This window comes from Phalacrocorax aristotelis, chromosome 2 (genome assembly GCF_949628215.1).
Source record: "Phalacrocorax aristotelis chromosome 2, bGulAri2.1, whole genome shotgun sequence".
Taxonomy (NCBI): domain Eukaryota; kingdom Metazoa; phylum Chordata; class Aves; order Suliformes; family Phalacrocoracidae; genus Phalacrocorax; species Phalacrocorax aristotelis.
The window spans coordinates 115,495,478-115,507,943 of record NC_134277.1 but is presented as its reverse complement, the minus strand read 5'-3'; the positions used below and the strand labels follow the sequence as shown (position 1 = coordinate 115,507,943).

At 39.7% G+C, this 12,466-nt stretch overlaps 1 protein-coding gene and 1 non-coding gene across 3 annotated transcripts; one reads left to right on the top strand and one right to left on the bottom strand.

Annotated features, from left to right (window-relative positions):
- Window positions 1-228: 228 nt before the first annotated feature.
- On the top strand, window positions 229-11,858 carry CLUL1 (clusterin like 1). Of its 2 annotated transcripts, none has more exons than XM_075086163.1 (7): window positions 229-331; window positions 1,638-1,786; window positions 4,431-4,598; window positions 6,128-6,572; window positions 7,871-8,008; window positions 10,289-10,503; window positions 11,691-11,858. In XM_075086163.1, exons 1-7 carry the CDS (start codon window positions 229-231, stop codon window positions 11,856-11,858), a joined length of 1,386 nt encoding a protein of 461 aa, XP_074942264.1. The 2 variants fall into 2 exon arrangements, with proteins under 2 accessions (XP_074942264.1, XP_074942263.1); XM_075086162.1 differs by having other exon boundaries at window positions 6,128-6,578.
- TRNAN-GUU (transfer RNA asparagine (anticodon GUU)) lies at window positions 3,831-3,904 on the bottom strand. Its single transcript has one exon. It is a non-coding gene; the product is annotated as a tRNA-Asn (tRNA).
- Window positions 11,859-12,466: the final 608 nt, after the last annotated feature.

Below are 12,466 nucleotides of genomic sequence, written 5' to 3'. Positions count from 1 at the left end.
TCATCCAGTTCGCCTGAATAGATAATTACAAATGAGGTCAGGCTTCCTACTCATGTATTTTCACTAACATTAGCATTTAGGTGCATGTTATAAATCTCAGAAACCATAGTTAAAGTCAAAATTAATGGGAACTTGTATAATACTTAGTAAACATTACACCTAGGCATCTGAGCATCATGAAGATGTCTACGTTTAACTGCACTAACCTGCTTCTTTAACAGAAAGAACATGAAGTCTTCTTGGTTATTTATAATATACGTGCTATGGCTGAATGGTCATCAGTGTGCACCAACAAGGCAGGAGGAAATGAATCTCCGGGAAAACCTGAAGCGTATGTATGCTTTACTTACCAGGGCTGTGCTGGAAGCCCCTGAGCCCAGGGCTCGTCTCCTGGTGCATTTTGACTTCCACACTCACTGGCATCAAGAGGATCTACTTTCATGTGTGGAGCTTACAAACCATCATATAGCTGACTACATGCAACCACACACACACAATGGGGAGATAAGAACAACCAGGATGAGAAAGTAAAGGAATTAAGAGATAAGCATCCCCTTACAAAAAAGTATTTAACAGCATTTTTATGGGTTATTTGGTCCCTCATAGATCATTAGAATATAAATTGAACCCAAAATTCAATTAACAGATTTTGAATTCTTTTATTTGTTTAAATAATCTTTTAAAATGTTTGTTCTACAATTATATACTATGCTGGAAAAAATGGTTATTACAAATAATTGAAATAAAATTACTTAACTGAGAAAAAAGCAGCTATTCTGCATATACTCACCTTTAAGCATGGCTTTATTTTGTGGATTGGAATCCCAAGAGGATCGGCCATTAAATATTCCTTTGCTTCAGTCTATATTAATAATATTTCTGTAACAAACAAAAAGTTAGGGGAGGGGAAGAAAGATATAATGGAAGAAATTATGGACATGTGCTTTTGGCAGTCTCAGGGTGATGCGTTCTTTACTTGTTTTGTACAGTTCCAGTGATATTAAGGGTATTTCTGCAAAGGGAACAAATACAGATAAAGGTTAGGCAATCATGCAGAGCTTCAAGGTTCAATGTGTGGGCCAACCCAGGCTTTTATCAAAACTCTATTGTCATTACTTCACAGGAAGTCTAGAGATTGTATTTTTATGAAAACAGGCTGAAGGCACCTGTAATCTACGTTTTCATAATGTAAAAGGAAGCTGTCACAGGCTGCTTTCAGATCAAAAATATATAGGTTATGTCATTAGAAAACTGATGAGTAATCCTTGGAGATATCTAAAACCCAGGATGAGGTCCTGAGCAACCTGCTCTAGTTGACCCTGCTTTAAGCAGAGTGGTTGGACTCAGTGATCTCCAGAGGTGCCTTCCAGCCTTCTGGGATTCAGTGATCAGCAGTGGGACGGCCCGGTATATAGCTTGAGTTACACACAGCTGACCACTGGCAAAGGCTCTGAGCCAGATTCTTATGTGATGGAAATTGCTTGGCTCTGTGTTATTCAGCATTCACTATCTCAAGATTTGGCTCTGTAACTGTAGGGAAAAATAAATCTGTTTCATTCTCCTTCATCATCAGTGTACGACAATTTGTGATAGTGTTAAAATCTGACTAAGTCACTGTATAACTTGGCTTTTTTTAGTATTATCTGAAGTTGGAGAGAAGTATGTAGATGAAGAGGTAAAGAAAGCTTTGATTGGTATTAAGCAGATGAAAATTATGATGGAAAGAAATGAAGATAAGCATGTAGATCTGATGAAAACCTTGAAGAAGAGCAGTGAAGAAAAACAGGTAAATGAAGCATATCTGGGGGGTTTTTTTGTTCGTATTTTTGTTAAGTTGTGGCTATTTTTAATCAAAGATGAGGCAGGCTGTACATGGATTTAGCCTGCCTCCTAGAAGTAGTACGGCATGCCATTGTGCTCAGGCCAATAAGCAATCCAGAAGGGATCCCTTGGTGTCTCCCCTTTTCTGTGAAGAATGTAAATCATTGTATGTTCACTCTGAGCAGCATACATCTCTTTATGTGGCCACACGATTGACATGAGATCTGCTTCTGCCCCTTTCTCTCGGTAGTGGAAGAAAACTCTCATGGCACCTCTATAGCGGTTTCTCACTGCCTGTCTCCTGGAAGCAGGAGTTGGGCCAAAAGACATCCTTTACTAGCCTGTCAGGAACCTGGATGTTCCCATTTCAGAAGAAGTTAAAATATTAGTTTATATTTGCCAATGGCTTAAGAAAGAGCTTGCCTGCTGGCAGGACCCTGGCAGGCTGAGGCTTCAGCCCTGAGGGAAGCTTTCAGACTGCGCTGGAATAAAGCACTGAACAAGAGCACTGCCTGCGTCACTGGTGCCTCTCCCAGATTGCGCGGTTCTTTTGAAAGCTAGAGATTAAGTGTTTCCATCTTTCCTCAGAAATACAGCTTTCTAACTGAGTGGCATACCGTTAATTTTTCCCTGTGGCTGAATGTCTAAGCTATTTCTAATATGAAACTGAAAGAGTAAGCACTAGAAAAAATACAGCTGAGTTACCACTAGTTAGCAAGTTACCTTCTCTCAGCCCATCCCGGTTACAAGGTAAAACATGTTATCTGACACAACTTTCCTAGAGATTTTAGCTCTCTCATTTAATTCTGCAGGTGGGAGGGAACCAGCAGCAGCCTAGGCATAGTCAAGCTGATGGTGACCACCATGTAGAGATACAGAAGTTCTGCAGTAAAAGGAGACATTAAATGCTGTATGTCGACTCAAACATTACTTTGGAGAGAGAACCTGAGTTTTGTAACATCCAGAAGCCAGAGCTGCTGCAACAGCAATATGTTGAATAAAGTATCATACTTATCCCACTTCACTGAATTCACACCAAGGCAACTGCAATCAACTGTATAAAGGTGTTTTGTGCGGAAGGCCCAGCAGCTCTGCCCTGCATGTCTCTACAAACCTCAGGCCACAAGATGTTTCCCAGCTTGCTTTGCAAACTTCAGACGTTCAGCAAAATATCAAAGCATCAAATGATAATGTGCTCTAGAGAAAGTACATTAGATCATGGGAATTTCCAATGTCCTACTGCAATGACCAGGCTCAGAGCCATGGGCTCAGATGATCATGAGAAATAGAGAGTACTGTATATTTTTAAAAAATAGAAAGATCCTAACTGTTGTGTTCCTTGAAGTTGAAGTTTAAACTATTTGTATTAGCAAGCCAAAAAGTACCTGATAGCTTTCTAACATCTTTAGGAACACCAGTACACTCCCATCATCTACACTGTTGTTAGCTTTTACTGGATGACTTCATTTACACAGAACTTACATCCACAGCGAGAGTTCATAAAACATAGAATAAATGTATTAGAAAGATCAGAAAATAAACATAAACTATGAAGACCACAGTTGCTGTCTCCACCAAGCTCATTCTCACAGAAGTTTTCTTTTCTGTGAGCCTCTTCCTTACTGAGGTGCTGTGAAAAAGGAGTAAGACCAATTAAAAGGTTTCTGTCATACTTAGGAACAAATTGGGACATTGTTTGGAAAACTATAAATATCTTGTACTTGCAGGAAGAAATTAATGAAGTGCAATCTACTTGAATAGGAAGAACTCTTCTGTCTTTCCATTGCCAATTCTATTCTAAAATGCTACTTCTTATCTGCTCAGCTTTGTGCTCTACCGGATGAAGAATGATCCAGTAAAAAGAAGCAGCATTTCCCTTCAGTATGCAATGAGTGCCTCACCCTTCCACAAGAACAGGAAGAGACCCTCTCACTACAATCTTTTGATTCGAACCATAGAACAGTTTGGGTTGGAAGGGACCATCTAATTCCAGCGGGGAAAGGGGAACCCGTCCCTGGGTGGGCTTGAACCACCAGCCTTTCGGTTAACAGCCGAACGCGCTAACCAATTGCGCCACAGAGACTCCCAAGTATAATCCCAAAACAGAGAAAATGCTATACTTATACATATTTCTGCATTAGAGAAAGAATTTATGCATGGCAAGGACCTAGCTTCATGAAATATCAGTCCTTTAAAGAACAGAGTAAAGCAACAAAAAAAGCCTATTTGTGGAACAGATGAACACTGCAGATATGATGTGGAGAAAAAATTATATGAATTAAGCACATAACCTTGTGAGAGGCTGAATGCTTCTTGCACAGAAAGATGTGTGGTTTTTTCACAACCAGGTAGACTGTAGAGATCTGTTTGGGTTTGTATGGTGCACCCTCTGAGAGAATGACATCAGAAAAACCCTATAAGGAAAAGATTTTCAATTTTCAGTTCCCTCCTTAGGTGACTGCAGCTGAGAAAACAACCTACCCTAACAGTTAGGGATTAGGAAAAAACAAGGAACCATAAATAGCCAAAATGAGTGATCAACACTGGGATAAATATTTAGAATATTAATCTGAAAATTGCCCTCAACTGAATCTTTATTTTTTACTTAGCAAGCCTTGCGACTTATGGATGAAGTAAAGGAAAGATTAGAAGAAGAAGAAAGACAATGTCAAGTATCCTTGAAAAATTTATGGGATGAATGTGAATCTTGTTTACAAAGTACCTGCATGAGATATTACACAACCTGCAAACATGGTTTGCCAACATTTAGAAGAAAGGTAGGAAGAAATTTTGTATCTGGGAAATACTTCTGAGAGTTAAGTGTTTTTCATGGAAGAAAAAAAAAAAATCTCCTACTTATATAACATCATGCTTTCCCATGCTTATTTTATTTTAACTCTACACTTTAAGTAACAGAATAGCTTTAAAATGTTAAATTTTTTTTAACAAAGAAAACTGTCAGCAAAGGAGACTCCCCTAATTCTACCAGAAAGAAAATATGCTTTCCTGGCTGGCACAGTATTATTTCAAGATTGAACAAAATTATAATCACATTTTTTATTTGGGCATATGCTTTAAATGCAGCTTAACAGCCAAAACTGCACAATTACCAGATTACCTAGCTTTCACATCCCCGGGCACTGAAAAATACAGTAACTTAAAAATTAAATGTGGTGTGTTTCAGAAGTGACAAGCTTTAGAGCAAAGGTGTTTAACATTCTCTTAAAATTATGCAGGTAAAATGTGGAAGATATTAGATCTAAGACTATTGGTGATACTTTTAGCTTTTCAGATACCTCTCATGGATACCTCCAATGTATCTCTTGGACTTTCAAGAGTCTGTGGATGTCAGGTTGAAATTATTGCAGCAAAGGTTGTATACTGCACTGTCACTGTCTTTGACCCTCTTGATAACTTCCTCAGTGAGCTATATGGTTTATTTGAAGCATTCAAAGTAAGAAATATGTTGTGACCTAAATAATCTTCTAAAAGAGGACAAAGATGATAGCTGTGGCTGATGACACACAGGCAGCAGGGGCAATACTGGCTTAGGCTGTTCTGGCAGTGCCATTTCACAATTCACCTTCCCTCTGAGTTGCACTAGCAGTCAGGTTAAGCAGCTGATCTGATTTTTTTTTTAAAAAAGTAGGTGTATGTGTATGTGTACGTGTATGTGTTCAGCTGGGTGTTTCTTAACCCTTACCAGTTTTCTAATGCCATGAAGTGTAGCTCCACAAAACATTGCATCTGCTCAGGCAAAGGTAGTGTGTTAAAGCATGGAGCAGGGAACCAGTGGCTGAGACCCAGGGACTGGGAACTCCACAAAGCAGTTGACACTCAGTCTCTTCCATCATCAAACCATGGACTCAGGGACACTGCTTCATTGATTTTAATGGGTTTCAGTTTGCACAAGCATGTGAGGCCTTGGCCATTGGTGAGAGAGGGTAGGGTGTTTACAGATCACAGCGAGAACAATCGCCTTCAGTTCCCTACACTGCACATAAGTACCACAGAAATGTTTCCAAGATAATGTCCAAATGGTTTGTTGGAAGAAACCCAAAATGCTGATACTAACTTTGAGCCTCCACAGATTAAAGGCCAACTGGCAACCCTTTTACTCCCGATCTGATTTGCAGCTAATGATTTAGCCTGAATGTACTTCCACTCTTTAGAATCTAGTGTCTTAAGTTACTTCGGAGACTACGCTGTATTTGCAGTTGTTAAGAAAACATTGCTTCCATGGGTATTTGAAAGAGAAAAACTGATAACTTGTCTGGCAGCTGATCTATCTCCTTCTTATACACAGGTTGAAGATTTTTTGAGGAAAATACCTCCACTCATTTTTACCTTTCATGAGGATCAAGGAAAAGACATCCAGTTTAATGAAAAGCCTGAGAAAGAGGATTCCCAGCTAGTAAAAATGGAAGACTTATTTAGCCAACTATTATCAGACATGGGCTCAATATTTGACAGAAGTTTAATTTTTTTCAAGCAGATGCAAAAAGAATTTGATCAGTCTTTTCAGACTTATTTTCTGTCTGATCTGGACCTGAATGAGTCCCCCAGCATGCCAGCTTTACCTGAGGACACCACCAGAAACAACGGCTCACAGAAAGGCTGGGGTATACCTGGCTTCTTACAGATAGTTTTTGATTTCAGTAAGACGGTGTTTGAAGGTGTCAGTGAGGTGATTACTGAAGTATTTAATGAATACAGAGATAACAGAAGAGATGTGCCAGAACAAGCCAAAGGCAAGTGTTAGAAACTGAAAATCAACTGCACTGTCAATGACATCAAACCCTTTGGGATTGCTAAACTATGGTCAATGATTCAGTCTGAGGTATGTTAGTGTGAGATACACTATAGAAGCTCTGGAGGCTTTCTTGGTTAAACAGGCATGGGTCAAGGATAACTTTATCGGTTAAATTAAAACGTACAAATCGCCTAGAAATCTCAAAGAAATGTCACAGGGGGACTTATGGGTCCTACACAGTGTGATTTTCCCATCAATTCTCAAAGCATTTGCAGGAGTTCCTCGGGAGCACCTGAATTCTTGATGGTTGCAGGTTTTCATAAGGCTGACTGACAGGTCTGATCTCAGCATTTGTCAGGGTATGATATATATCATACCGTATTGACACGTCACCAATTCTAAAAAATTAGAGTCATTCCATGACACGTCAAGGCATATCCCTGCCCTTGTTAAAAGACATTAAGCTCAGCCAGACAGCTGCAAGCCCTGTTCTAGGCTTCCACAGCAATGCAGTGTTCCAGTCAAACACAGACCAGCCATCAGGTTTTCCAGGGACCAGAAAAATTCTAGGCATAACATTTGTTTCAGGTAATGATTCTCCACAGAGGAAGCAATCCTTGGTCAACTTTTAGAATAAAATAAGCCTTATCCTTTGCATCTTACTAATCCAAATAGAAAACCAAGCATCATTCAAATACATGCTGGTGCCTACCTAGAAGAAGATCACAGTAAGGACATGCCGTAACTCTGAGTGGTAGGTGACATAACCTATATAGTCACCTATATAGGTGACTTAAACTATATAGTCATGAGGAAATCTAAAGTTAAGTGATTCTACAACAGTGTTTTTAAATTTTTCCTGTATTATGACCCACGTTACCTTAGAAATAAGCTTTGGTACTGTGCTCTCATCTAGCTGTACGTGATTATGAAGCAACTTGACTTCTAAGGGTCAAAAAGATCTTATCAGAACTCGCATGGTTTAGACATAACCTGTAATAATATTAGCAATCGTTTGGCTATTAGTATATAGTAGACATTACTATGCCTTTATAAGGGAATATACCAGTGCCATGAATTCCTTGAAAGAAAACACAATTTGTATCTTCTTCTGACTTCTACTTTTTCATGTTTTATTCCATTTTTTTTTTTTAAGGTGGGAGGCAGGGATTTACACCAGATATTTTGGATTAAGGGCAAGAAATTATATTCTAGCACACAGAGTAGGTAACAAATGTATATTTATCAGGACTCTAAGCTTAATGGCAGTCTAAAAATAGCTTGACTTCATTCTAGATCCTGACAGAAGTGGCATGTTCTCAAAAATTGTGTCAGGACACTGGAGGCCTCTGTGCAGGGAGCTTCGGGAGAACTCCTCTGGATGCCCACAGTTTCATGAAAGGTGTCAGAAATGTCAAGGCAATCTTTTGCATGGTAAATAGCTATTTTCTGATTTTTTTTCTGTAATGCATTGACCACCGGTTTGTAGAATTTGAGGCTATCGTTGTCTACTGTGCTGTTCCCATATTTTTGGAATTAACATTCAGTCACTGAATTTTTACTGTAACTACAGATACAAATACTATTCCTCATTCCAGATGATTTCAATTACCTTTCCCCACTGTCTCCACAGAGTGTCAGTATAACTCAGTTGTTAACATACTGCTGGAGGTCCAAAGAGAAGTTCTACACTCCATAACAAAATATCTGTATATTTTGTTAGAGTTGCCTCCCTGCAGAGAAGGAAGAGGTCAGGCAGTAATCAGTCCTGCCTGGGTGCAGAACTGCTGAGCAGGAAGTGAGGAGAAGCTCAAACTCCTGACACTTTCTTCTCCTGCAGACAACCAGGCGTAACATCAGGTAGCATACAGCTCCTTGCAAGAAGAGCAAGTGCTGAAGATCCTGCAATTACTCTTTGTTGAACCATGTCAGCAAACAGGACCGACATGACGGACGAAAAAGGGACTGCTTGTCAGTACAGAAGGAGATGGCAAAGCTCTGGCATGCACTCTCCATGGGCACCTGGAAAAAATTCAGACTGCATCACCTAGAACTGTTCTCAAGACTCCCACTGCAGCATGATACATCTGTGTTTCCAGAATTATTTAGGTCTTAAAAGCCACTGAATGTGCTTAAAACAAAATGTCTTCAGAATATCTCCAGTCCGGCAACTATTAATGATCCAATGGCACATTTTGAAAAGAAGAGAGAAACACTTCCATCTCACTAAAAATATCTTTTTGTATACAACTGGGGATTACAGATACCTGTATCTGTGGTTACTGTACTATCAGCCTGAAGGTGTCCCTTGACAGTCCTATTTGACAGAGAATAATCAAATTTTTCCACAGTAATTTCTGTATAAGTTTAACGTAATGGTCTTGTTTAACACTCGTATTTTAGTAAAGAAAAAGAGAGCAATCTTCAGTTCTGAATTCATGGCAGATGATACTCGTCAGATACTAGAATCACAGAATGTCCGGAGTTGGAAGGGACCCACAAGGATCATCAAGTCCAACTCCTGTCCCTGCACAGGACAGCCCCAAAATTCACACCATGTGTCTGAGGGTGTTGTCTGAATGCTTTTTGAATATCGTCAGGCTTGGCGCTGTGACTGCCTCCCTGGGGAGCCTGTTCCAGTGCTCCACCGCCCTCTGGGTGAAGAACCTTTTCCTAATACCCAACATAAACCTCCCCTGGCACATCCTCCTGCCATTCCCTCCAGTCCTGTCATCGGTCACCAGCGAGAAGAGACCAGCGCCTGCCCTTCCTCCTCCCCTTGTGAGGAAGCTGTAGACCGTGATGAGGTCTGCCCTCAGTCTCCTCTGCTTCAGGCTCAACAAACCATTCCTCGTACAGTTTCCCCTCCAAACCCTTCACCAACTTCGTGGCCCTTCTCTGGACACTCTCCAGTAGCTTTATATCCTTAATGTCCTGTGGCGCCCAACACTGCCCACAGCACTTGAGGTGAGGCCGCACCAGCACAGAGCAGAGCGGGACAATCCCTTCCCTCGACCAGCTGCAATGCAGGGCTTGATGCACCCCAGAACTCATTTGTCCCTCTTGGCTGCCAGGGCACACTGTTGGCTCATGTTCAACTTGCTGTCAACCAGAACCCCTAGGTCCCTCCCTGCAGAGCTGCTCTCCAGCCTCTCATTCCCCGGCCTGTATGTACATCCAGGGTTGCCGTGCCCCAGGTGTAAAATCCGGCACTTGCTCTTGTTAAACTTCTAACTACTAATGTCTGGTAGATAAATATTAGGCCTTAACGCTCAGCAGGAATAATAACATACATTATGTACTTTCTTGTAATAACCTATATACTTAGAAGGATTGATAATAGAATATAAGCAATTAAAAGATAATTTATAAAGAGATTATGAAGTTGCTGTATGTAAAATCTACCAGTTCTTATGTAGCATAGCAGAGAATCTATTGCCCTGAAATATGATATAAACCTTAAAGTACTCAGTAAGTCGTTGTAATACAGCAAATGGGATAATTAATCCATTTATTTATTATGAACCTAAACTAAATCTATCAAAATAGGTCAGCAAGAATTACTCTTTTTATTTTTAGCAATATTTAAACACCAACCCAAAGCAAGTCCCCTTGCTAGACTTTTTTACAGTTTTCTGTACTTCATCTAGAAAAGATGAAGTACAAGACACATTACTTTCCTGTAAGCTTCATGCTGGCTGTCTTTTCTAACAGATTGCCCAAATGTTCCTGAACTGCACATCAAGTTTGATGAAGCCTTTAAACTGGTGAATCTCTCGGGGGAGCAGTATGATCAGATTCTCCAGGTGATTCAGCGTCATACAGAAGACACTTCCTACTTGTTGAACAAGATGAAAGAAAGATTTGGGTGGGTGTCTGAGTTATCCAATATGACCATCGGACCAGAAAACATTTTCAATATAGTTAAGGTAAGGGTTATATTCTGAAGGGAACTATTGCACAGCGCTGTCTTTGACCTATGCTTTGCTCATACTTACACTTCTGGTGATTGTGGATGTTTGTACACAGGTAATGTTTGGTTTTTACAACACAAAGTTCCTAGTCATTTCATAGAATGATAGAATCATAGAGTGTCCTGAGGTGGAAGGGACCCACAAGGATCATCGAGTGCAACTCCTCAATTTATGTATGTTTAATATTCCCCCGATGAGCCAAAACTCCAGAGATTAGAAACTATTTTCCTCTAAATCCTTTTAGTCTGATGGATGGCTGACAGGCTAACCTGAATCACTGTCTGATAAGAGTAAATTGACACTAGCAGGTTTGACTGGCCTCGTATTACCTTCCCAGATAAATTTCACTGTATCAGTCAGTAAGACATCGTTATTGGGTCACTGAATATCTAGCTATATGTCTATGTCTGTACCTATATATCCCAAAGCTCAAATAAAGCAAATGTTATGCAGGTTATGGCAGTGGAAGCTGCCTATCTTTAACAGCATCTGTCAATATTCCAATAAATACATCATGATTAACTGTATCTCACACACAAGAATATATCCAATCCATTTTCCTGGGCGAGGGACAAATCCTATTCTCCCTTCCAACTCAGAAATCCAATGTCCTACTATTACTACAAAACTTTATATGAAATAATTGTGCAATCCACCAACAATCACAAAATCAGGAACAAGGGCACAGGCAATATTTAAGCACATTTTCCCAACTGAGCCTGAGCTATCTGCTCTGGAAAAATAAAGCTACAGAACTAAGACTGGTTTAGAAAAACACATAGGAATGAATAACTTCAATCACACAACCTTTGTCTGGAAATTAGTGGGACGACTCACAAGTTTTCATCAGGAGATCAGAAACTGTTTATAGATGTAGTTCATGGTATAAATATTAACATGCAGCTCTTTAGTATGGTCTTGCAGTGCCATGTCAGCTCTTCCTACCGCCTACAGTAAGCTTTGGCATAAATTCAGACACCCACTGTCTTTTTCAGAAGAAAGTAATTTAAAGAAAGTAGGCAAGTCTAAAACATTCCTCTATTTAATTTCCCCTTTAAAGACAGTAGGCACAGTTGGTATAAACAAAACTAAAAGTATGCAATAGTTTATAGCATCTAAAGTACGGATTTCTTCTCTTCTAGGTGGCACCTGGGGATCCTTCTGGTAAAAATGAAACTGTGGTAGATGTGAATATTCTGACTTCACCTACTTTCACCATTAAAGTTCCTCCCAATTTAGACCCAAAGAGTGCTGAATTCATTGAATACATAGCTGGGAAAGCACTGCAACTATATAAGCAGAATTTTTAAGTGGTAAGTTCATTCTTTCTCCTTCAAAGAGAACACAATTCTTTATAAGAGGTGTTTACATTGCAGTAAACTTTAGTTGGAACAGGATTCAGTCATGGCATATTCAAGGCTACCTCCTCAGAAATGACACATTGATTGAGAGACAAACACAAGCGTTATAGAAAACAAAAACAAATGCTCAATGTTCTAGCCTGCAAAACACAGACATGATGATATTAAAAAACTTTACTTATTTAACTGTGAAACTCTCGATCTTTAAGTAACATCTGGGATGAGGTAATGTGATGATAAATGTTCCTTCAGAAAAAAATTGCCTCACAACCACAGTCTAGAGCCTTGGCATCAGAAACCACGTTTTTGTGTTCATTAATCATGAATAAACTGGAATTACCACTATTCATTATGATTTTTATTTTAGGTGGTGTTTAAAAGCATGTTCCTTATTACTTTTTACGATAAAGGAGTGCAAAGTTGGAATCAGCACCAGGACCTGAAAGAGCAGTCTTACCATAACATTTTCCCCTTAGCAGCGCTCTGCTCAGATTAAGTGTTAACAGTGTCTGCAGTTTGACATGTGGGAATGTGCACAAGAAGATCCTTCTCATGGA

Excerpts from the sequence above, each read along its gene's own strand:
- CLUL1 (XM_075086162.1), top strand. The coding sequence starts at position 229 with ATGAAGTCTTCTTGGTTATTTATAATATACGTGCTATGGCTGAATGGT. Across the intron at positions 332-1,637 it reads TCTCCGGGAAAACCTGAAGC|TATTATCTGAAGTTGGAGAG; the intron begins GTATGTATGCTT and ends GGCTTTTTTTAG. Across the intron at positions 8,009-10,288 it reads TCAAGGCAATCTTTTGCATG|ATTGCCCAAATGTTCCTGAA; the intron begins GTAAATAGCTAT and ends CTTTTCTAACAG.